We start from the raw sequence: 24,006 nt of genomic DNA, 5'->3' as shown, positions 1-24,006 counted from the left end.
CTTGGCATGTGCTTCCCTGCTGTTTGGCACTTTGGCTAACTACTAATAATACTTACTTTTGAAATGCTTGACCAAATTAAGATTGGGCATCTTCTCCATGTGATCACTTGTATACTTTCTTTTTCTGCATCTCATACATGTCAACTCCATAAAGGAGTGCTTCAAGGGATTTAATTTGATGATAAAGGACAATAATTGAGAGGAGGATAGAACATACATATGCCTAAACAGAGCATAGGGCCTCACATGAAATTGTTGTTACAAAACTGAGAAGAGTAATGGGATGAGGTCATGAGTATTAGTTATGTCCGACAAAACTTTAAGACCATAAGAAATTGTTTAAAATATGCTTAATGTTCATAAGTTTTACCACAGTCTCTCCATAATGGTGAGTCCCTCTATAATGGTACTTAACTTTGCAATATGATGGGGAAGTCTGGAAGTCGATGACAGGTGAATGGAAGCAATGTATCAAGAAGGAAGGTAATCTATAGGCGGTTCATAAGTTTTTGATTTCTTCTCCTTACTTTCATCATTATCTAATCTAATCGTGATCTGATTTGACCACAATGCAATGAGTAATTATTTTGTGTACCCGTCACACTACATGACACTGTCATGTGATGTACTCAACTAATTATCATACATCATGATATAATTAACATGCACGCAGTGAAAATAGAAAAAGTTTATTTACATATAAAAATCAATCATAAACAATTACAGTAAAAAATGAACCAACAACTTTAAGTGAGTATGCCACATAGGATATGTAACAGGCATATATAATAATTTTCTCCTTTTTAGAGCTTAATTTCGCCACTGCATGATTCGATCAAACCCAAATCCGCCATCACAATATTTGATCAAAGCCTAGTTTGACCGGGATGATATTTACTGTAGCCCAATTAACCGCGAGGTAATTCGTCATAGCGCAATTTAACCGCGAGATGCCAATTTGACCGTGATGTGATTTATTGTAGCCCAATTTGGTAGTAGCCTCATGCATTTCAATCTTTCATCCACGATCGATATAGTTCAACCTTACATGATTTATTCCAACGAACACTACGTAATTTGGTCATAGCATGATTCATCTCGATGAGATCTCCTCTAAACTTAATGCTAGCCAAGTTGTCTTGTCTTTAAAGTAATGCCCTTCTCTCAATAAACCATAGTATACTTCTATCAAAAATGTTTCCACCCGCAAACTCTAATAAACATCATGATCGTCCACGTTACTCAAGTTCATAACATTGTAAAGCGTCATCTCATAGTTTTTTTCTTTAAAAATCATTTTTTTCAAATAAAAAAATTAGGCAATATCAACTCTTCAACAACAGTCTATAAGAGTGACAAGCACCCACACAACCCTGAAAGGTACAACCACAAGTGCGATCCCACAGCTTGTTCCTTGTCAAAACTTATAGTAACTATCATAGATAAATAAATATAGTAAGGGGATAGACCAAAATTTTTCCAAGCGAACAAAAAACAGTTACGAAAGATGAATTCTAAAAAAAAAAAAAGGATACAGAAAGCCATTGAGAAGTGAGAGATAAGGCTCAAAATATCTTCTCCTGTTGTTTATGCCCCTCCCGTCCCGTTTCTAAATGAAGACTTGAAATTGCTATAATTTTGTGCCAAATTAGAGCTTCTATATGTTACTAAGAATGTCGATGTTTAAAACTTTTATATAAATTGAAAATATTGTTGAACATCATCTTTATTTTTTTAGTTAAAAATTCATTGTTAAATATTAATTTGTTGATGAGAAATTTAAAATTATAGATTCTCGTTCAAATTTCGAGATTCGCGATTGATTAGTTATGTCTCAATCAGGATTAATCCCAGTGTGATTAAACTTAAAAGATGCAAGACCCGTCCACGTTCAATCGTGAACTTAGAGGGTGAGATAGGATAATTACCCAGCGGGATTATCCCGATCGTGTCTCATGCCCGAACTCTAATTAATTGAAGTTGCCCGTTAATGCCAAAATAATTAGAAGATGAAGCATGAGTAGACCCAACATCTAGCGAGTTATGCATGTTTCACATAACCCAATCTGAACCTGAGGTCTATGTGCCACCCTGAAATTGACTTTCACATGCCCAATTCCGGGGTACTCATCGGAGGAGGCGAGGAGCTCAACCACAAGAGATCACTGCCCAAACCTGAAAATTTAGAGTTTGACAAGATTATGATTTATGTACATCATTTAGAAAATTTAATTATTAGTGTATTTAAAATCTTACTTGGTACTTTTTTTTAAAGCCACTTGGTACATGAAGCACCCGTTATTTATTTAAATTTTGGCCCATCAAACTCTCAAACCGAGTTTCGCTAGTTCCCGCATACATGCACAAGTCAATATATATGGTTTAATTTGAAGATTTGAATTGGCACGGATTCAAGCTATATGGAAATGTTCAAATGACAGAGATGAAATGACACATGCTGACATGCATGCATATATTTTTAGAAGATTCTAAATTTCTAATGCATGTTGGAGTTCGACCTTTGGAATTGGACTTGTACAAAAATACTGTACATCCATGTATACACCTGCGATTAACGACAACGATGAGGAGTCTTGTTTGTGTAGATTTTATTATATTAGTGATAATTCTTTCCTCTACGACGATCTTATTATAAGGTTTAGAACCAAGTCATGTGATTCATGCCAATATTATTATTTTTTATCGTAAGAAAATTTTCATTAATACACTCATGGACATTACATGATTTAAATGGTAGGGGCTAATTGCAATTTGGAAAAATGACCATTTCATACAAATTTTCTCTCTTTATTGTCTATTTAAATAAAAAAATGCAAAATGTGACCATTTCAACACAATGTAAACTAACATTTACTCAATCAGTACAAAAATATAGTTTTGAGACTATTTTACCCTCATTTATGATAACACTCATTTAGAGAGAAAATTGATAAAATATAATACTTTGCCGAAACCTCACCGGACTCTGATCACTCGTCATCAAACTCTGGCCACCAATTGCCGAAGTCAGGTCAATACTGACACCAAGTAATCACATTACTGACTCTTAATAATTTGTAAAATATTTTTACAACACATCACTTGCACTCAGTAATTACGTTAAAATATTTACACAACACATTACTAACACCCAATAATCACGTTACTGACCCCCAATAATTTGTAAAATCTCTTTCCTCAATAGCTCCCCAACCTCGTAACTTGCATTCCTTCATATATCATACAATGTAGGCAACCATGTCATGTCCTGCAGCCTATTCAACACTTTGCTTCTTGCATACTTCACCTCGCTCCATTTCTCATCTTTAGACAGCTCCATTGCCTCAAACTGAATCTCCTCAAGCTCCTCATCTGCCTCTCATTACTCAAAACCGAAAGTACGCATTCACAGCATGACTTTCTAACTAAATTCACAACCTGATCGGACCGGAACTCTCATCTTCAACATCCCTTGCACAATGTAGTACCCAAAAAAATGCTGCATTTAAATCAAATTCTCCATCCTATCAGCATATACAGCTGCAGTAACAACATTACTCAACATAGTGAATCCAAACAATAGTGGAACTCTTCGATAAACAAACTTGTGAATTTTTCACCATAAACCTACATGCACATCACTGCGCAGTGTCGGTGCACCAAGTCCATCCCTCAACTGCGAGGTCAAGACTCCCATGGTAGCCACATTGCCTCCGCGCCTCGCATTGTACCTTCCTTGATTATGAAACTTGAGCTATGAAGCACGGACACGCCATTTGGGTCGCGTGTCACGTGTCCGACACGCTGCAATACGTAATGGACACGCGCGTGTCCTATTTGGACATGCAAATAAGGAGGACATGCTGGGGTATTTTTGTCCTTACCAATTTTTTAGACAATTGTTTTTGTCTCAGTCTCACTCATATTCAATCTCAAAAACAGACCTCTGATCTCACCATCTCCGTTTTCTCTCCACTGATCCGCCCTAAATCTTCACCGCGTCTAACCGCCCATTACTCCTCCCACTCGTCACTTCTCTTTCCCTTCTCCCAGCTCACCATTTCTATCTTAAATTTTCAATTTTTATGATTGAGTGATTTGGTTTGATTGGGATTACATGGTAGTTGAATTGGGGTTTTGTTTGATGATTTTGGGTTCACCATTTTAGATCACAAATTCAAGCTTTACTACTTTAGTTTTCATGTTTGAATCTCTCTGTGTTGAATTCAAGCTTTACCCTGAGTGCCTGGCATGATGTCAACTGCTCAGGATTGTCCTTGATTTTCACTACTGATACTGTCTGGGGAGACCTTATTTCATTGTATCTTGTCTCGAAACTTAAATGTATCCAACCCTGATTTGGCGACAAAAATTATACATGTTTATCCGGTTCATAGCAATATTTTTGACTTGATTTGGGATTATATTTTTTCTGTCTATAGATATTCTATTTAATTGGTAATCCAGTTCTGTCTATCAAATGATATATATCGAGTAATTTAGATATGTAAAGACACTGCACTTTTCATCCTCAAAAATTGATGCTTGAAGTTATTGCCTTATAAGTTATAACTTCACATGTCAATGTGATAACTGTGGTTCTTGATTTGCATCTACCTCGGTTTGATGTGCATAATAACTACACTAAAGCTAATCTTGATGAGCCTACTAAAGTAATAATGGCAACATTGCATATAATTGGCGTTTATTTACAGACATATGGAACAAGCTTAAGCTAAGCATGCCATCTCTAGTGAGTCTTAAAAGAAGACTTATGTTGTGACCTGTGAGCATTCAAGTTTGAGTGTTCATACAGATTTAAGCCAAGACTTTGAGATAATTCTTTTCTCATGCTGCTCGACTAGTGGATATATATAGGACTTATTCGGATTATTTTGGAGGCATCATGATATACATAGGACTTATTTACTACTGACAATAGCTTAGTTGTTGTGCGATCACATTTGTGTTTCAGTGTTTACAATTACTGTCCTTTACTAAATAAATCGTGAAACTTCACGTCTTTAAAAAATATAATTGATGTTCCAGTCACCTAATCATGCATGGTTGTTGATCTCTAATGAAAGCTGGTGTTTAGTTATAATGCAGTAAAACTTTTGGCTAAAATGAAATATTTAGGTTGGTTATTTGCAGATAATGTCTTCTAGACATTTGTAATAGACATCCTAAAGAACAATTAAGAGCTTGAATTATAGATAAAGGATTTGTCTACAATTACTTATCAAATTTTGAAGTTGCAGATCTGCATTGAAAAAATGACAGATGTTAAGTTAGCTTGAATCTGTGATTTTTATGCAGTAAAAGTTTTGGCTAAAATGAAGTAGTTAGGTTGGTTATTTGCAGATAATATCTTTTAAACATTTGTAATAGACATCTTAAAGAAAAATTGAGAACTTGAATCATATATAAATGATTGTTCTACAATTACTTATCAGTTTTTGAAGCTGCAGATCTGCATTGAAAAAATGACAGATATTAAGTAAGCTTGAATCTGTGATTTTTATGCAGTAAAAGTTTTGGCTAAAATAAAGTAGTTAGGTTGGTTATTTGCAGATAATGTCTTCTAGACATTTGTAATAGACATCGTAAAGAAAAATTGAGAACTTTAATCATAGATAAAGGATTTTTCTACAATTACTTATCAGTTTTTGAAGTTGCAGATCTGCATTGAAAAAATCACAAATGTTAACTTAGCTTGAATCTGTGATTTTTATGCAGTAAAGGTTTTGGCTAAAAATAAAGTAATTAGGTTGGTTATTTATAGATAATTTATTCTAGACATTTGTAATAGACATCCTAAAGAACAATTGAGAACTTGAATCATAGATAAAGGATTTGTCTACAATTACTTATCATATTTTAAAGTTGCATATATGTATTGAAAAAATGACAGGTTGTTTTTTCTTTTTCAGGAAGTATGAGTACAGGAGGATCAACTCCTATTAGTTCTAGTGTCGGATCAGTTAATACCGATGCTAATGTTGGAGATGGAGATAGTCATGAAGATTGTCAAATAGATGATAAAACTCCATTGTGGGCATTTGTGAAGAAGATTAGCAAGTCTTCAAGTGGAGGTAATTGGAGATGGCATTGTAGCAATATGTACTACAACGGCTCGTATACTAGAGTACAAGTACATTTGTTGAGCGAAGGAGGGGGAATTTATGGGTGCCCTAAAGTTAATCATGAAGCCAAATCTAAATTGGTCAAGTTGGTGAGAGAATGTAAGGAGAGATTGACGAATACAGCTCCTAAACAAGTTCCTCTACCATCAACGAGACATCAACGGGGGAGTGGTGCCACTAGTAGCGTTGGGCTGAGCACTTATCATGCATATGCGCACGAACCAACAATAGGCGATACATGAAAGAAGAGGAAAACAGTTGCTGGTTCTAGTTCCATTGAGAAAGCCTTTCAAAACTCGGCTAGGGAAGAATGTGATGCTGGGGTTGCAAGGATGTTCTACACCGGTAGTCTACCATTCAATTTGGCAAGAAATCCACATTACCAGAACTCTTATATTCGTGCTTCTACTCTCCCGGGATATGTTCCATCAGGTTACAATGTCATAAGGACCACACTTCTTGCAAAGGAAAAGAAGAATATCGAGAAGCATTTGCAAGCACTCAAACTTTCATGAAAGGATAAAGGTGTAAGTATATGTAGTGATGGTTGGTTCGTTGCATAAAGAAGACCATTGATTAATGTGATTGCTATTTCTGAGAGTGGTCTGATGATGTTGAGGGCTGTAAATTATGAGGGAGAATACAAGGACTCGAAATTAATTGCAAACTTGATTATTGAATCCATCAAAGAAGTTGGATATGAAAACGTAGTGCAAATGATTACCGATAATGCTCCCGTTTGTGCAAAAGCCGGTGCAACGCTAGCAAGTAAGTATCATACTATTTTTTGGACACCATGTGTAATTCACACATTAAATATTGCTCTAAAGAATATTTGCACATCTTCTAATTGCTTGAGCAATATAGACGTATATGACCCATGTTCTTGGATACAACATATTGCGGAGCATGTTATGTATATTAAGAACTTCATAATGAATCATGGAATGAGATTAGTTATGTTCAATGATCATTGCCCTTTGAAGTTGCTTTAGGTTGCTCCCACAAGGTTTGCATCTACGATTATTATGTTTAAGAGGTTTAAGCTAATCAAGAATGGTTTGCAACAAATGGTGATTAGCCCAAAGTGGGATGATTATAGATTAGATGATCAACTCAAGGCAGCTAGAGTAAAGGAGATGTTGTTGGATGATTTAATGTGGGATAATATTGACTACATTCTTGCTTTTAGCGAGCCTATCTATGAGATAATTAGAAAGACGGATACCGACAAGCATTGTCTTCATTTGATGTATGAATGGTGGGATAATATGATTGTTCAAGTGAAAAAAATTATCTATAGGAAAGAAAGTAAAGAACTTGAAGAAGAATCTCTCTTTTGGAATGCGGTTCATAAGGTGTTGATGGCTCGTTGGACCAAAAGCAACACGCATCTTCATTGCTTGGCTCATTTTTTGAATCCTAAGTAAGTGTTATTCACTTATTTGTTATCTATTTTAATTAGTGCACTTTATATTCTTGTTTAGTAATTTTATAAAATAGATTCATATTTATTTAATTGGTTAGTAGAAGCTTATATATATTTATATTTCAATGTTTAGGTATTATAGTTCAGAATGGCTTAGTAAAGCTACTCATTGTGTTGCTCCCCACAAAGATTTGGAGATTACAAGAGAAATAAAAACATGTCTCATGTGGTACTTTGTCGATGAAGATGACAGAAAAAAGGTTAACATTGAATTTGCCAAATTTTTTATGTGTATGCAAGAGTTTGGAAGTGAAGATGCTATGAATGATAGATACTTATTAGAGCCAATTACATGGTGGGCAATCCATGGAGCTTCGGCACCTACTCTTCAAGGTATAGCCTTCAAGCTTTTAGGTCAACCTAGTTCTTCATCTTGTTGTGAAAGAAATTGGAGTACATACAATTTCATTCATTCTTTAAAGAGGAACAAACTACTCCCACAAAAGAGCGGAAGATTTAGTATTTGTGCATACCAATCTTCACCTCTTATCTAGGAAAAGCCTAATTTACAATAGTAGTGCAACTCTTATGTGGGATGTAGGAGGTGATTAATTTGAATTTTGAATCCTTGGAAGACATTAATGTTGGAAGACTTGAGATGACCAACCTTACACTTGATGAACCACAATTGGAGGGATACTTATTTGATGATGTTGATGATGATGATGTTATTGAAATGTAGAACATTGTGAAGGATGACATTGGAGTTTGAATAAAGTTATTAACTATCGCCAAATGAATGTTACTATGTATTTTGTTTAAAGTTTGAAACTTTATTGGACTTGTATTTGTATTTAATATTTGAGATGATCTTGTTCTAATTTAATAAATTATGCTACTTATTTTTTAAAATTAGGTATATATATTTAAAATAATATTTAATTAATGTGTTCAAAACGTGTCTGTGTCCAATAAAAATTTCATTTAGCGTGTCCGGTTAAAATGTGTCCAATACGGACACTCGTGTCTGTATCTGTGCTTCTTAGAACTTGAGCAATGTATTTTCTTCCTCATCAGCATAGACCACCACATCGCAATGTGGCCACCGATCGAAAGAATGAGGGACCTATCGAAGTCCCTCTTCAACAATCCTCTCCTCTTGGCCTTCTCTTACTCGACCTTCCTCTACAGCGGCTTCGCCAACCCCTGGTTTGGCATGTTAAGCACGGAGCCGTGGCCGGAGCAAACTGTGATGACGACCTAGTCAAAGTACTTGTGCGGCTCCTTGATAAAACTGTATGGATTCAAAGCCAACAACAGAGAAGAGCGTTTAGCTCTGTCAATGAGTCGACAACTGATTTCAACTTGACAAGGGCTCGAATAGCTCTGGCGATCGGAGAAGGAGAGAGAGAGAGAGAGAGAGAGGATTAAGAATAAATCTTTTCCCAAGAACATTATTCATTTGGACTATGGGTTTTGAATGACCAGTGTTTTTTTATTGTATGAAGAAATTTCATCAATACACTCGTGGACATTACATCCTAGGGATACTCATTTTATTCCAAAACATATAGTTTTGGTTTAATTAAGTTGTACGTAAGTTTTGTAATTTGACTAAAAAAAAGTTGTGTTCAAGAGGATGTAAACGATAACCAATAAACCATCACATTCCTCCTTAATTAAAAAACAAGCAGACATTTGATTGAAGAAGTTGAATCTCTACGAGAGACGATCCAATTTCCTCCTCAAAACAACACGCAAAGATTTTCAACGTATCAATTAATGAAGCACAATTGCATACCAAGCACTCTATATCAACCTCTAATAAGAGAAAAGAAGAAAGATATCGAAGAATACTTCGGTAAAATAGATACGAGAGCGAAAGAGGGGGAGTGAGTGAATTAAGCTCGTCTATTGCTCCATGATTCGTTGCCAAAGCTGCAGAATTGTGTACCCCCCTTGTTCTAATTTCTTGATGATCTGCTAATTATCTAATTAGTACAAATACTAATTAATATCAAGTCCAACGCGGTTAAGACTTCAGATGGCTGACCAGGTCTTCAGGGAAGAGTAGACGCGCCCGCCACGTAGAAACATGCTGTTTTTTGTCATTTTTTTCTTTATAATAGTGATGGGGACTCGTCATTTCGCCGACGACTTAATGACTTTAGAGACTTACAACCTTGTCAGCTGCAATTCCAGTGCATTACAGCCAAAGAAGTATGAAATATTCACAGATCGAGACAGGATATGTCTTGACATTTAGTTGGTAAAACCATGACTACTGATCGAGACCATACGCAGCGATTGCTTGGAAATGCATGTTAATTCTGCGTTCAGACCTCTCTGTCTATGATTTCTTAATTAGTTTGGACCAATTCCAATTCATCAAGTAGTTTGTTAATACTACGGCAATTGTATGGGGTCCTCCATTGTACACAAACACAATCATACTGTTTCATTTACACGCAAATGTCCGTATGTGTTTACATTTACTATATATAGGCTGTACGCACCGATGGTTTCTGAAACTCTCTCTCTGCTGGCTGCAGTTGGGCGCAGGCTAGGTATCATCTATTGTTGATCTTCCTTTCAAGTTCCATGGTAGCTTTTAAGCTCGATCAGCACAAAGCTCTATTTCTGCTAGTTCTTCGATCAACTCTTAGACAGAGAGTATATGGAAGTACAGGAACTCGTCCATAATCGTTGTCTGATTGTCTCCCTGCCCGGCCATGGCTAGAAACTGGGGTCGAGGCGAGCTCATTATATTGGGGCATCAATGCAATAGGTATAGTTTATGTCAATGTTGAGGGAAGATTTTGACCTTATATATGATTTCTTGTAAACCATGCCATCCCATGATGAACTGTGAATATATGAACAGTACTTCTACCTTATATATGATTTCTTGTAAACCATGTCATCCCATGACGAACTGTGAATATATGAACAACAGTACTTCTAACATCTCCTTAATTTTTAAACCTCTTACATATATATAACTACCTAGTTAATTAGTCATAGTCTTGATGTCATATTGTAGTTGCTATCATGTGTGATTGCATTGTTTAATTGGCCATTTTTACCATTGAAATTAACATTTGCTCTATTGCATGCTTTAGTTAAGTCTTTCTGTATCATTTATACTGTAATTCCTCAGTATGCTACGCTATTTTTCGATTTAATTAATGTTAAGTCAAGCTTAAATCCCACTATAGTTGATCTTAGCCAAAAAAAAACCGAGATATATTTTGATCAAATACTATCAACAATACTAACGTCCATTATATCTCACCGGCCTTCAAATACTTCAAGAATTACAATGACCTCACACCCTCCCTTTATTTAACCCAGTCTCCGCACTCCTTGTAACTGGAACCTGACTAAAAAAAATGGACTAAGGGAGATAATTGTTTTAATTTTAGACCGTAGTGTGGCCTAAAGAAATTTTATTTTGTTTTTTATTTACTATTTTATTTACTTTTAAGTTATAGTAGTACAAAAATATAATATCATAAAAACTTAGAAGTTCGAACCTCCATTTATTCTAAATTATAAAAAAGATTCTCTTGGAACAACAATAAATAAATATAAAATTATAACAAAACTTGGAAAGTAGGCATGAGGCTAAGAGTACCGGCTTAGTACCAATTCGCATCAGTCTTCACTTTGTAGGTGAGAGGTCATGAGTTCAACTCATAACTCAAAACATACTCGTTATAGAATTTGAACCGTTCTATTTATCAGAACTAAGAGTTATTAAAGTTTTATAGACAATTACTGATGATTCAGCTTTTTTCTTGCAGTGAAAGTATAAATGCATGAGTAACCTCTGAGAGAATAAACTTGAATTCAATAAACAAAAATTAACAACAAGACTATAATTTCATTGCCAATAAAAAAAACAATGAATATATTGGAGAGGAAAATTAATAATTAGAAGAATAAACGTAGCAGTACGTACAACAACTTATACTTATACTAGACTAGCTAGGCTAAAGCTAGCAGCTAGCTACAACAAAATGAGATTTTCTGGCCGGATTTGGAACAAGATGCTTGAGTGTTTGCTACTAGCAAGTTGCCAGGAGCTCCCGACTAGAAGCTGCTTCTGAGACAGAAGCTGACCTCATGCTGGTGGATCGAATACCAGAGCCGATTTTAATTCTAATCTTCCTAACGACACCCCATGCAAACTTTCCAGCCAAATCAATTGGCCAGGAACCAATCGCTACTAGAAAACAGACTCCCCATTGTGCCCAATCCAACCTTGCATGGCCAGCGACCTCGTGTGCAATCTCAACAAAAGCCTCCTGCATGGGGACGCTGAGGCCCATAGCCACCCATAACCATGGAGTTCGAATACCTCTGAAAACATGTTTCTTCTCTACCTCCCTTGAACTGACTAGATTAAATACCTGACAAAGAACATAAGAGTTGAAAACCATGGACTCCATGATCTTCTTGTTTATGCCTGGGACTGGGAGAGCTTTCCATTTGAACTGTAAGGCAACCAAGACAGATGTCTGATATAAAGCTTGAAGTAGAATATTTCTCCACATTGCCTTGCTAATGAGGGAGTCGGTTTGTTTTATCGGCGTTCTTTCCATCTGCTCCTGCGTTGGCGGCTCAACCAGAAGCGCAAGCCCACAAAACGTCACAAGCAAATTTGCCCACGTTACTTCAATAGCCCCAACTGTGCAGTCTCCCAAAAATATTGTAGTAACCAACATTGTCACAAGCAATGATGTATTCATGGTGAGCTCAACTTGGATGTACTTTTGGATGTTGCAGTGAATGCATCGTCCGATCTTAATAATGGTGACCACGAAACTGAGGCTGCCATTGTGGATGATGAGATCAGAGACCTCTCTTGCCATTTCACTGCAGCAATTTCCCACTGTAATCGCCACATCGGCTTCTTTTAGAGCAGGAGTCTCAAGTGTTTTATCTCCTACCATCGCTACAACATGGCCCTTGTCTCTCAAACGTTGCACCGTGTGGAGCTTGTCAAGAGGCCTCCCCATTCCGAATACGGGACTTTCACCTTCCGGCGGTAGTGACTCGTGATCTCTTGGGAACTCTATAACGTCCACCCCAGATTTTTGTAGAATTTGTAGTGCTTTCATTGTCTCACTGCAAACCTTCACACTCAGCAGTCCTGTTAATATCAAGCTGTTTTCTTCTTCAGGCATTAGACCATCAATCTTCTTGTGCGCAAATGCAATGGTCTTTAGATGTTTGGACTGCATGTTCCCTGCAGTTTCATTAAGATCACGTTTCTTCTCTTCATCCATGAGCTTTGTTGTCCCTTTGCTGTCATAATATTCCAAACACATAGGCAATATTGTTGATGCAGGTCCACTCCAATACAAGCAGATATCTCCAGTTTCACTGTCCATCATCAGAACTCTGCTAGCCTCCTCATCGGTGCTCAACTTTTCGCTCACCGCGGTGCAATTTTTCATCAAATTCTCATTGTCAAGACCCAAACTAGAATTGGCCCATGGAAGCAGGAGGCGGTGCAGTGTTGAGCTAAAAGAGGTCGACGGCATCAAAAGTGGTGCGTTAATACCTTTGTATAAAGCTTCACGAACATGTTTTTGAATATCAGGAACACTCTTTGATTCGATGATTTGATCCCCATCATTGCTCATCAGGTCAAATTCAAGTTCAGGGATCAAAGTCATCCCACCACCAATGCAAATAGTTGACACAGATCCCATGGTGTAACAAGCTAAGAGTCTTTGAGCAATAGCTTTCCCAGATAGCGTGGTCTTAGTCCAATAAGTGATGGCAAGTGCAACTGAAAAAGGTACTCCTTCTGCTAATCCAACAATCAGTAAAGGCAGATACGTTGCCAACACGCTAATCTGGCCACTTGATTTCATGAAAAATCTGCTGATGACATTGATTAGCTCCTCGCTCGCAGTTGTTCTACCCTTGAGCTGATCAGCTTGGAGGCCAGGGTATTCATTATCTTTCAGAACTCGCGATCGGATGATAAGCACTAGAGTCATGAATATCATGATCAAGAGGCCAACATTCTGCAACTTCGTGCTCAAGTTATCAAGTTGAGCTGGTAATTGATCCTGCAGGTTTGGAGTGCATCTAACTTGGGCCATCACCTCACCTAATGCTGTCTTCATCCCCGCACAAGTAACCAACATGCGACCACTACCATTTACCACCCTTGCACCATAAACCAGAGAAGGATTGCTGTCATCGACTGTTATAACTTCAGTACCATCCTTCAACACTAAGGATCCTTTAGTGGAAATGCACGAACCATCAGCAGGAACTAGAGATCTCGATTCCAAGCATACTATATCACCTGGCACAACATCCGATGCGTTAACAAGAAGCAGGTTTCCTTGTCTATCGACCTTAACTTTCATTTGACTAGTATTCCTGAGATGTGGCACAGAGAAATACTTGCGCATTGTAGGTACAAGCACGAGTATGATGATTGCAAAAGCTCCAACAGCTCCTTCAAACCAGCCATTACTTGGGCCTTCCTGCTGGATACCAAATACAGTTGTGAGGAAGACGCACACCAAGAGAAGGAAAACGGTCCAGCTGAAGAAAGATTGCAGGAGAAGTTTGAAGAAGCTTGGAGTTGGAGCATTTGTACCAAGTGCCTCTGCAGTTATTTTGATGCCTCTAAACTTCTGCAAGGTAGCGAACCCTTTCTCCCTTACTATCTTGAAAATATTTGCAAGCTGGATCTTTACCTCATTAGCAATCCTGGTAGTAAAATCATCCTTAATGATCAGATTCACCTGGTCAGGAACAAGAGCAGTACTAGGGATGGTACTATCATCCTCCACGCTCAAACTTGATACTTCTTCAGAAACGTCAGGTGATGCAGGTGCAAGGTGTGCAGCTCTGGTAAGTTCCACGTCCTGCGAAAATCAGTTGGCATTAATACAGAGATCGATATATGCATTCCTACGTACTGAGTTGAGCATTGCCGCATCTGAATGAATCAATATTTTTGCATGCATGAGTAATGAGTTATGAGTTTAGTACTGATTTATGTTCCTCTAATCCTCAAAACCGATATTTGTGGCTATTTACGTGACTAATTTATTTTTGCATGGAATAGCAATTATAACTCTGTAAACCCATAATGCCAATCGAATTGAGATGAAAACGATTAAGAAAGGTTTAGCCAACCCCCTACCTTTACATGTTTTATCGTAAATGGAATAGACTACCTTACCTAATTTACATATTTTATGTTGATTGGAAAATGTGACCTTTATATTATCAACACATGCATCACATTTATAGGGGAAAAAAAGATTACAGAGAAAGAATATCAGAGCTAGCTAGCTTAAGTGTGCAACCCTCATATTGACACGTGCATGTTTGAATCATGTAGCTGCTAATTAGAGGTAAATCTCGATTAGAGATTACACGCCATTAGCATTTTCAACAGTAACACTACAGTGCGCTACAGTAGAGCGCTGGGATACAGTGACGGGCTTTGAATTGAGTTAGGTGATTGGGCTTCGGTTTCCTTCCCTTTTACGGTTTTTTCCCGCAGCAAGGCGCGGCCACCTGCCTAGTCTCGATTAGAGACCAGGTGGATCTCAATCTATTTTTAGTGGCTGGAGGAAAGCCTTCAGACAAGATTTCACAACACAAATTAGTCCCTGAGTCTAAAATTATGGTTTTCAAATTATATTATTATATATAAGAGGTTCTATTTGCACCTTCAAAATGACTAAGTGTACCTCCATTGTTAATTACACCTCCCTATTACTTTTTAACTCCCTAAAACTCTATGTAAACCTCGCTTTTGCTTACCAAAATACCCTCATCCTCCAACTATATCTATATCCATTTGAGTTGTTGCTTATTATTCAGGTACTCTCATAACACAACAACGACGAGATGTGAGCTCATCCACTTATTTCAATCTCCACCAATCAACGTTGAATCTAAGTTTATAAAATATCTTATTACGGTAATGTAGATGAGGATTCCCAATCCAATCAGTAAATCGACGATGAACGCTATACAAGAGTTCTCTGTAAGAAGAACTTGGTTGGCGCAATCGCAAAATTCATGTATACTTCTGAACTTATTTTGGAGAGAAGATTAGGAAAAGGTAGATGGGGCTGTTGAATTAGATTGATTAAAGGAATATGCTTAGGATAGTTCAAGTCGGTTTGGTCTGGGAGAGCCTTTGTATTACCTTGAATCCTTGATCTACGTATGGTTTATTGGGTGCTATTCAACTATCGTGCTAAAACTTTTGGTTGAGTCCAAAAAATCCCTAATATGGGAGAGAAATATGATCGACTCGGTTATAAGGTCTGGAGCAATATTTTTATCTTAGGTTTAGTAGATCGAAGACATTGAATATTGATCTTTTGAACTTCATTGTTCAATTTGATCGATAAGTTTAAATTTCGATCAATCAAAGCTCAAAGATTGATAGTCATATGTGAAATGAAGAAAAGAAAAAGAAAGAGATAGAGTGAGGACGAGGTAATATTGTAATAGAGAATAGGAGGAGGAACAATAGCTTTTACCAATAATTTGTGTTTATCGGTAGTTTTATGTGAGTTTAAAAAATCAAATAGATATAAAGAAAATGAGAATGTACACTTAAGGGGTGTATTGAATCATGAATCTATAGGATTTTGTTGTATTTCAAAAATACTTTAAAATCACCAAGTATTTAATCACGATTTTAAAAATTCCTTCAAAATCTTGAGATATTCAATCATGATTTTAAAAAATCATGCTAAATCGGGTGGTATTCAAAACTCCACCGACTTTGAAAGATTTATTAGATTGTTGATTTTAAGGGATTCTAAGGGGCTTGGTATAAAATATCAAACCCTATCAGAAATTAATGTATTTGTGGCCTGCTCTCTCTCTCTCTCTCTCTCTCTCTCTCTCTCTCTCTCTCTCTCTCTCTCTCTCTCTCTCTCTCTCTCTCTCTCTCTCTCTCTCTCTCTGAAGATGGTGAACTGAGCTGTGGTGAGGAGGTGAATCACACTGGAATCTCTCACTTATACAAAAGGTATGTATCAATCATATTTTCAAGTGGATTTTCACGGCCCCAATCTCCTTTTCTCCATATCTCTTGTAGATCTACTACATCCATGTGCTTGTGAAGTTACATTGAATATAAGAAAAATCAAAAGATTAAGTTGGCTTGTTCATCCTTTGTTCTGTGCTAATTGACGATAGGATTCGATTGATGTTCTTTGAAGTTGTAACCAGAAACAGAGAGCCTGTTGCATAAATTGTAAAGGCAAAACCATTTGAAATCTTGGATCCGTAGAGGCAAAACCAAAACCAAAACAGAAACAACAAACCCTCAAACACCACAAAAAAAAACAAAAAAAAAGTCTCGCCGGTAAAACAAACCCGCGATGAGCGACCACCACCACCACTAGCCGCGCCTCCACCACCTGAAATCGACCTCTCAGCTCCTCCACCAAGCCTCCTCCTCCTTCGCCTCCAACCTCCCCACCTTCCTCTTCCTCTCCCTCCTCATCTTTTCCTTCCGCACCCTCGTCGAAAATGGCTCCCACCTCCTCACCTCCTTCATCGACCGCGACCATTCCCTCAAGTCCCTCCTCTCCCGCCTCGACCTCACCTCCTCCTCAGTGAAAACACAGAAGAAGGAAAAATATAGAGCCTTTAATCAGCTTAATACGCCTTCCTACCAAAAAAAATTATGATAAGCAAAATCCCCAATATTCTAGCCCACCATAAACCTCAAAGACAAACCCCAAAAAACAAAAATTATTGCCTCCGTAGAATGAGATCATGGCTTCATTCCAACATCAAAGTCACCTAATTGCACCATATACAAAACCTTCCCTTTGAGCTTTCAGAACGTACCCTAGTAGTGACAAGAATTTTTAGACAGATATCAATCAAGTCAAATTTATCTTCGTAAATGTCTTGCACCTACTCAATCTGCAGACCCAAATCTATTTGGTCAAAATCGACATTGCTCTCCAGCCTCTCCTTCAATTAATTCATGTAAGGAAGCACAAACTTTAATTCCAAACTTTAATTAAGGATTGTATTGGTGCGATTGATGGCACTCATATTCCAGCCATGGTAAAAGGTCGTGAAGTTAGCAACTACCGTAACTGCCATGGAATTGAATCTCAAAATGTACTGGCAACATGCAACTTTGATTTGGAGTTCATATATGTGCTAAGCGGATGAGAATGTCGGCGCATGATTCAAAAGTTGTTAAATGATGCTTTATCAAGGAGAAATAGACTTGAGGTTCCTCAAGGTAATTCATTTTTATATAAATAATCATGTTTGATATTTCTTTTGTCATTTTTTTCGAAAATCTTGTGAGCATATGTTATTCTTATGCTAATAAATATGTTGTATATTACTAGGAAAATATTTTCTTGTAGATTGTGGGTTTACTAATCGACGACAATTTTTAGCTCCATTACAAGGTGTTCGATATCATCTGAAAGACTTTGGTGGTCAAGGTCGACATCCCCGAAATGCAAGTGAGTTGTTTAATCTTCGTCATGCATCATTAAGGAATGTGGTTGAGAGGATTTTCGGTATATTTAAATCACAGTTCACAATTTTCAAAACCGCACCTCCATTCTCATTTCAAACACAACTTTCTTCTGCTGGTATTCACAACTTTTTTCGTAAAGAATGTCGTTCCGATAAATTTCCTCCTGAAATAGAAGATGAGGAAGAACGAAGACGAGAATCTTGAACTACTTTCTCAAAGTCAACTACAACAAAGAGTATAGACTAATGCTTGGAGACTTAATATTGCTGAAGCTATGTGGGAAGATAGACCACATAATGGTGATAATTAAAATCAAGAAGATAACAATGATATTGAAGGCAATGAGAATGAAAATAATGAGGACAATGAGAATGAGAGGGATCATGAAGACTATGATGACAATGAGGTCGAAATGGATGAGTATGCAACCTCTTAATGTACTTTTCTGATTGTCTTTGCAATTTTCACTATGTAATATTTAGTTGTTTTTATATTTTTATTACTTTGTAAAAGACATTATTATTTTGTAATTTATTAAAAAAACAACTTATTAATTCTCCATGTACTCTATTTTATTATTGAATAATAATATAAAAATCATACATGCACTTGTGAAATCCAAGCAAATAAAGATAAATCTGGTAAATACAATACAATGAAATTTGACTGAATCTATGTGAAGTTGAAATAATCTATGGATTTTCAGAATCCATTGATTATAATAAATCAATTAGAATCATTTGAAATCAGAGTTGAATACACACCCTCTAGTTGTTTTAGAGGTGCAAATAGATCCCCTATATATAATTACAACAATATCATACCTATGGTACATTAATACTAATATACTAATTAAAACAACATGCAGACTAAAGTTAATACAAGGTAGACTACTTTCGCTTGAGCTAGTTTACCGTTATATTAATCGAACTAGTTTATACAAATTTGTACATAGACAAAATATGTGATGTATAAAACTGAGTGACTATATGACTAATGTATATTGAGAGAGGATCACCGTTTTGAAATTAAAGTGCAAAATTTCTTATTTAACTCATTTTTCAGTAGCATTTTCACATTTGTACTGTTCTATATTTAGGATATCAATTCTATACACATTTTCAGCTAATTTGGTGATCTTTAGTACCAAATTTATATTAATTCAATATGGAGGGCAGATTATAAAATAGTATCTTCTTCCATCATAAATTAGAAAAAAAGTAACCACTTATTTCTCCATTATAAAAAGGTCATGACATTTAATTAGAAATTAGAAAATAGTCAACAAGACTTAAACAAAATTATAAACTAGTCACTTTTTTAAATATGTTCAGACTGTTTTGCATTTTCTTATACTCTTTTTCTTATTCTTTTTCCTTCTTTTTATAATTCTAGCCATAACTTTGTCGTTCGACGATAGATTTGAGCGTGGTTGATATCGTTGGAAAGTTATCTCTCCTCTCTTTCATTTGATACCATACCCACTCCTAACTGACTACCGTACAATGCACAGTAACCCTTGAAAGGGGCTGATGCCGTCCATAGTAGTGCTTCAAGCTATTCTAGCGAAACCAGAGCTAAAGGCTATTTAATTCTAGTTATTCTCTTCATTATGAGCAGACTCATACAAATATCCTTTGAATTTTAACATAACTTTGCTTATTTAGACATTTCTCTCGGTATGTCACATTATCTGTCACACTCCTTATCACAACACTATCACACTATGTGTCACATAATGAAGCAGCGCAAAACAATGTTTAGGGTTTAAAGTTTAAAGTTTAGTGTTAGACCCTAAACACTAAACTAAATCCAAAACGCTAGGGTTTAGGGTTTAGCATCACACTACCTGTCACATTCCATGTTACACTATTTTCTATGATTATATTATGATAAGGAGAAATGTGAAAAAGAAGAAGAATAAGAATAAGGATAATGACTAAAATAATGAACTGTAATTTTGAACTTCTCAAATCAAATCATACGATTCAAATATCCATATTAATGTTGTCGTACATAACACCACCAGTCACACTACCAATCACACAAAAATGTATTCAGCCACACTACCAGTCACAAAAAACATCTAGTTACACTACCAGCCACATTACCAATCACACAAAATATTTGTCAGCTACACTATTAATCACACAAAAAATTTGTCAATCACACTACCAGTCACACCACTAGTCACATTACACTTCTTGTGGCAGACGAGTAGGTGACAGATAGTGTGACGGGTAATTTGACAAATAGTGTGACATGTAAATTGATAGTCACACTTCTAGCCACATTACTGGTCACACTAACATTATTTTGTGATAGGTAGTGTAACAAGCAATTATACCTCTTACAAAACCCAATTGAGATTGAAGAAACGAAAGGGAAAACACCTTTTAAATAAATAAATAGAAAACTGCTCTATTTTGTGTATGATATATGTGTGTGTGAGAGAGAGTTTCATATCCCTTTTTATAAAATGAGCTTCTATTCATACATTTTAAGACACTACTTAGACTTTTTTTTTTAATTTAGTATTGACTTTGTCAACTAATATGGAATTACAAAAAGGACAAATATAAAACAAAAAAACTCAATACCATACATTTGATTTTTTTTTCATATAGTAATAATTTCAAAGCTAAACTATGATATGATATTTTTCAACAATTCACAAGCATCCTAACAAAAATATTCTTCTCACTTTGTAGATATTCATTTTTATTTTTAGCTTCTTATTCTTTTAGTTTATTGTGTTCCACATGTTTGAATACAATTTTTTGTAATGAATTGCATATAATTTTTATCTGCTAATTATACTATGATTTTGATTGAACTCGTCTGATAGACTTGATATAGCTATTATTTGAACCAATTAAATGAACTTTTAAAGTAAGAAATAGGGTTATATTGATTTTATTCAACTATGAGTATTTTAGGAAAATTATAGAGGTCTAAATAGCATTTTAGCTATTTGTAAAAGGAAAATGGAGGTCTAATTAGCATGGAGGTCAAAGTGCTCATTTTAAAAGTATGAATATAAGTTTCCTTTTATAAATGAGATATGGTTCCAAAAAGAAAAAGAGGAAAAAGAGAGAGAATTTTTCATTCAGAGAGAAAGAGAGAGAGAGTGATCAAGAAATTACAAGTTTTTAAGTAATTCATTATGTGGTCGATAGTGAACTCATATGGTCATTCCGAACTATAAAAATGGTTATTAATGTGAAGATTATTCCATAGAGTGAACAATATTAACAATAAAAAAACTGACAACATAATGTGTATGTTGACTAGTATTAATATTACCCGTTGATAGACGCATAATTATTGTGTATTTACAGTTGTTATGTGAATAAGAAAATTAAAGATTTCAGCTCCTCACTTTTACTTTCTTGTTTTGGCCTGCAATACAATTAATATACAGTATATACTGCCATTAATCGCATCTCGTCTTCAAATCATTCCTCGACGAAGATTTCTTCCTATCTAAATAAATATCAATTTGCATTTGCATCTGCACTCATACGAGACCTAATGTAGCTACTAGCTAGGTAGGTGCGTATGGCGGTCAGGGAACATCCATCGATGGTTGCCTCGATGTTTGAACGAAATGGTAAATATCTGTTATACACCATTATCCACAAATAAAAAGAACAAAAAGAACAAACAAATATAATATTATACAATTTAGGGTACAAGAACAATAGTTTTGTATTACCATTCGGAAAAAAAAAAGTTGTATTACATATTAAGGTTTTTAATCTATTTGTTTAATCTTGTATATACAGTAAATAACTTGTGCAGAACATTACCACAAGGCAATAATGTTCTACGACACAATATATATGATATACATTGGTTCTCTGTTTTTAATCGTTTATTGGAACAGTTACAGTTTGTTTTGTTAAGAGGTCTGCTAATAGAGCAGCAGCACGTACATGAACTTGGTAGTTTAGCTTATTCAGGGGCCTTAGGCTTTACGAATGTTATCTATAGAGGCTTATATTTATTCTGATTGTAATGATTTCCATCAATGAAGTTATACTTCATTCTCAAACAAAAAATCGTTTATTGGAAATGTACCATAACTTCACTAGCCTTTACTCGTGAATATTTTCACGGAAGTTACTTTTGACAATAACTTCACACTACTCATGTCTTTTTCCACAATTATCTCTTAATTTTTTACTTATTTATTTTATAATTTACTTTATAACTCATATGTTCATTTGCGAGAAACTGATGATAGAATAGTAAAACTGTCAATTCATTGTGCTAACACTTATTTTTATCGGCCTCCTTCTTGTTCTACTTATGGAGATCTGATGTTTTTTTTTTTTACTTTTAACAATCTTCGCTCTTATTATGTATTCCGAAATCATATATTCTTAAGCTAGATATATATATAATAATTAATTGTTGAGACTCACGTACCATTGTGGCTTGTTAGCTTTATTTAACTAGTGCGAAACTAGGAATGGATAATAAATATCAAGGGAAAGGAATGATATAACCAGCAATATATCTATTTATCAGCCCCTATCAACATAAATTTAAATCAATCTTTGCATTCAGTTGCTAGCGGATCCAAATCTTGAAATCCGGCCACTAGCCAAAGCTACGGACATTTCATGGTTAATTGGCGCAACTCAATATTAATTCTAGGCATATATATCTATACTAATTATTCAGTTGTTCGTACTCACAATCAAAACTATAAACTTTATTAATTAATCTAGATAAAATGAATTCAACTAATAATTTAAAATTATTGTTGGAATATGAAAACTTACTTCACTTTGATCATCATCAGCTGCAGAAGGTTTTATCAGAAACTGGCATGATGGATGATGAACTCGATTAAAGAGTCTAGTTAGCAACCCGCAGCAGCCATCAGTAGCAACATGGGGAACTGCTTGTTGACTTTCAAGGTCAACTTCACCGGAACTTTCCATTTAGATCGATTTTCAAGCTATGCCTGAATCAAATTAATTAGCAAAGCTATGTAAAAAAAGAGATGCTGACTGCTGAGAGGCGCAGCATGAGAAATCCAGAGAGAAGAAATTAAAAAGATCGAAGGGCAAGCACAAATTAAAACAACTTCGACAATATATATTTGATCAATGCTCAGACTTCGAATTCATTTATTCAGAAATCAGAAATTAGACAATGGCATGCATGTATAAATGAGCATATATATATATATACTTGTATATACCTGGTTCGAACAGGTGATCATTAACATACAAATCTTGAGATAGGTGATATTAGATGAGTCTAGCTTTAAGGCAGAGGGGTGGATTTATACAGAGAAGAAGATCATTAAATACAGAACGAATTCAGTTTACGCGCTTTGTTAACCCAAAACGATCGAAGGCCGGAACCCTCTCGGAAATGCTTGCATGCGCGCGAAACGTTTACAGTCCTGGAAATTGTAGTGACTATGACATATATATATATACACTCCTCACTATCTTGGCTCGCTAATTATCGCCCCTCTACGCGTTTTATCACGGCTTGCATTTTATGATCAATTTCTTCGTCATTTCATGTCCATGGCATGTACATTGGAGTACCTGAGTTAAAAATCTACTCCTAGCAACGTTAACCAATAAATTTTTTTTTGGGGAATTGACCAAATGAACATAAACCATTAAAAAGTTAACCAAACCAATTCTTCTTGCCCATTTCAATTTTTGCATTGCAAATTACATAACAAACCTCATATCTCTCTCTCTCTCTCTCTCTCCAACAACAATCTGAGACTCTCTTCTTCCTCCAACGCCGAGTCATTCTTCCCCTCCGTCTCTTTGTCCTCCTGTGACATCGGCCCCGACGAGCTTTCTGAGGAGACACATGCATGCGGTGGCATACTTGTGGAGAAGATTGTGAGGAACAAATGT

General features: G+C 35.8%; 1 protein-coding gene across 1 annotated transcript; it reads right to left on the bottom strand.

Annotated features, from left to right (window-relative positions):
* Positions 1 to 11,645: 11,645 nt before the first annotated feature.
* Positions 11,646 to 17,162, bottom strand: LOC126786948 (putative calcium-transporting ATPase 13, plasma membrane-type). The gene is made up of 2 exons (XM_050512901.1): positions 17,010 to 17,162; positions 11,646 to 14,477 (listed from the first exon to the last, which is right to left on the bottom strand). The coding sequence occupies exons 1-2, from the start codon at positions 17,160 to 17,162 to the stop codon at positions 11,646 to 11,648; spliced, it is 2,985 nt and encodes a 994-aa protein (XP_050368858.1).
* Between the last annotated feature and the right edge of the window lie 6,844 nt (positions 17,163 to 24,006).

The sequence above is a fragment of the Argentina anserina genome, chromosome 3 (genome assembly GCF_933775445.1).
Source record: "Argentina anserina chromosome 3, drPotAnse1.1, whole genome shotgun sequence".
Classification (NCBI taxonomy): Eukaryota; Viridiplantae; Streptophyta; class Magnoliopsida; order Rosales; family Rosaceae; genus Argentina; species Argentina anserina.
This window is presented reverse-complemented; position numbering and strand designations above follow the sequence as displayed.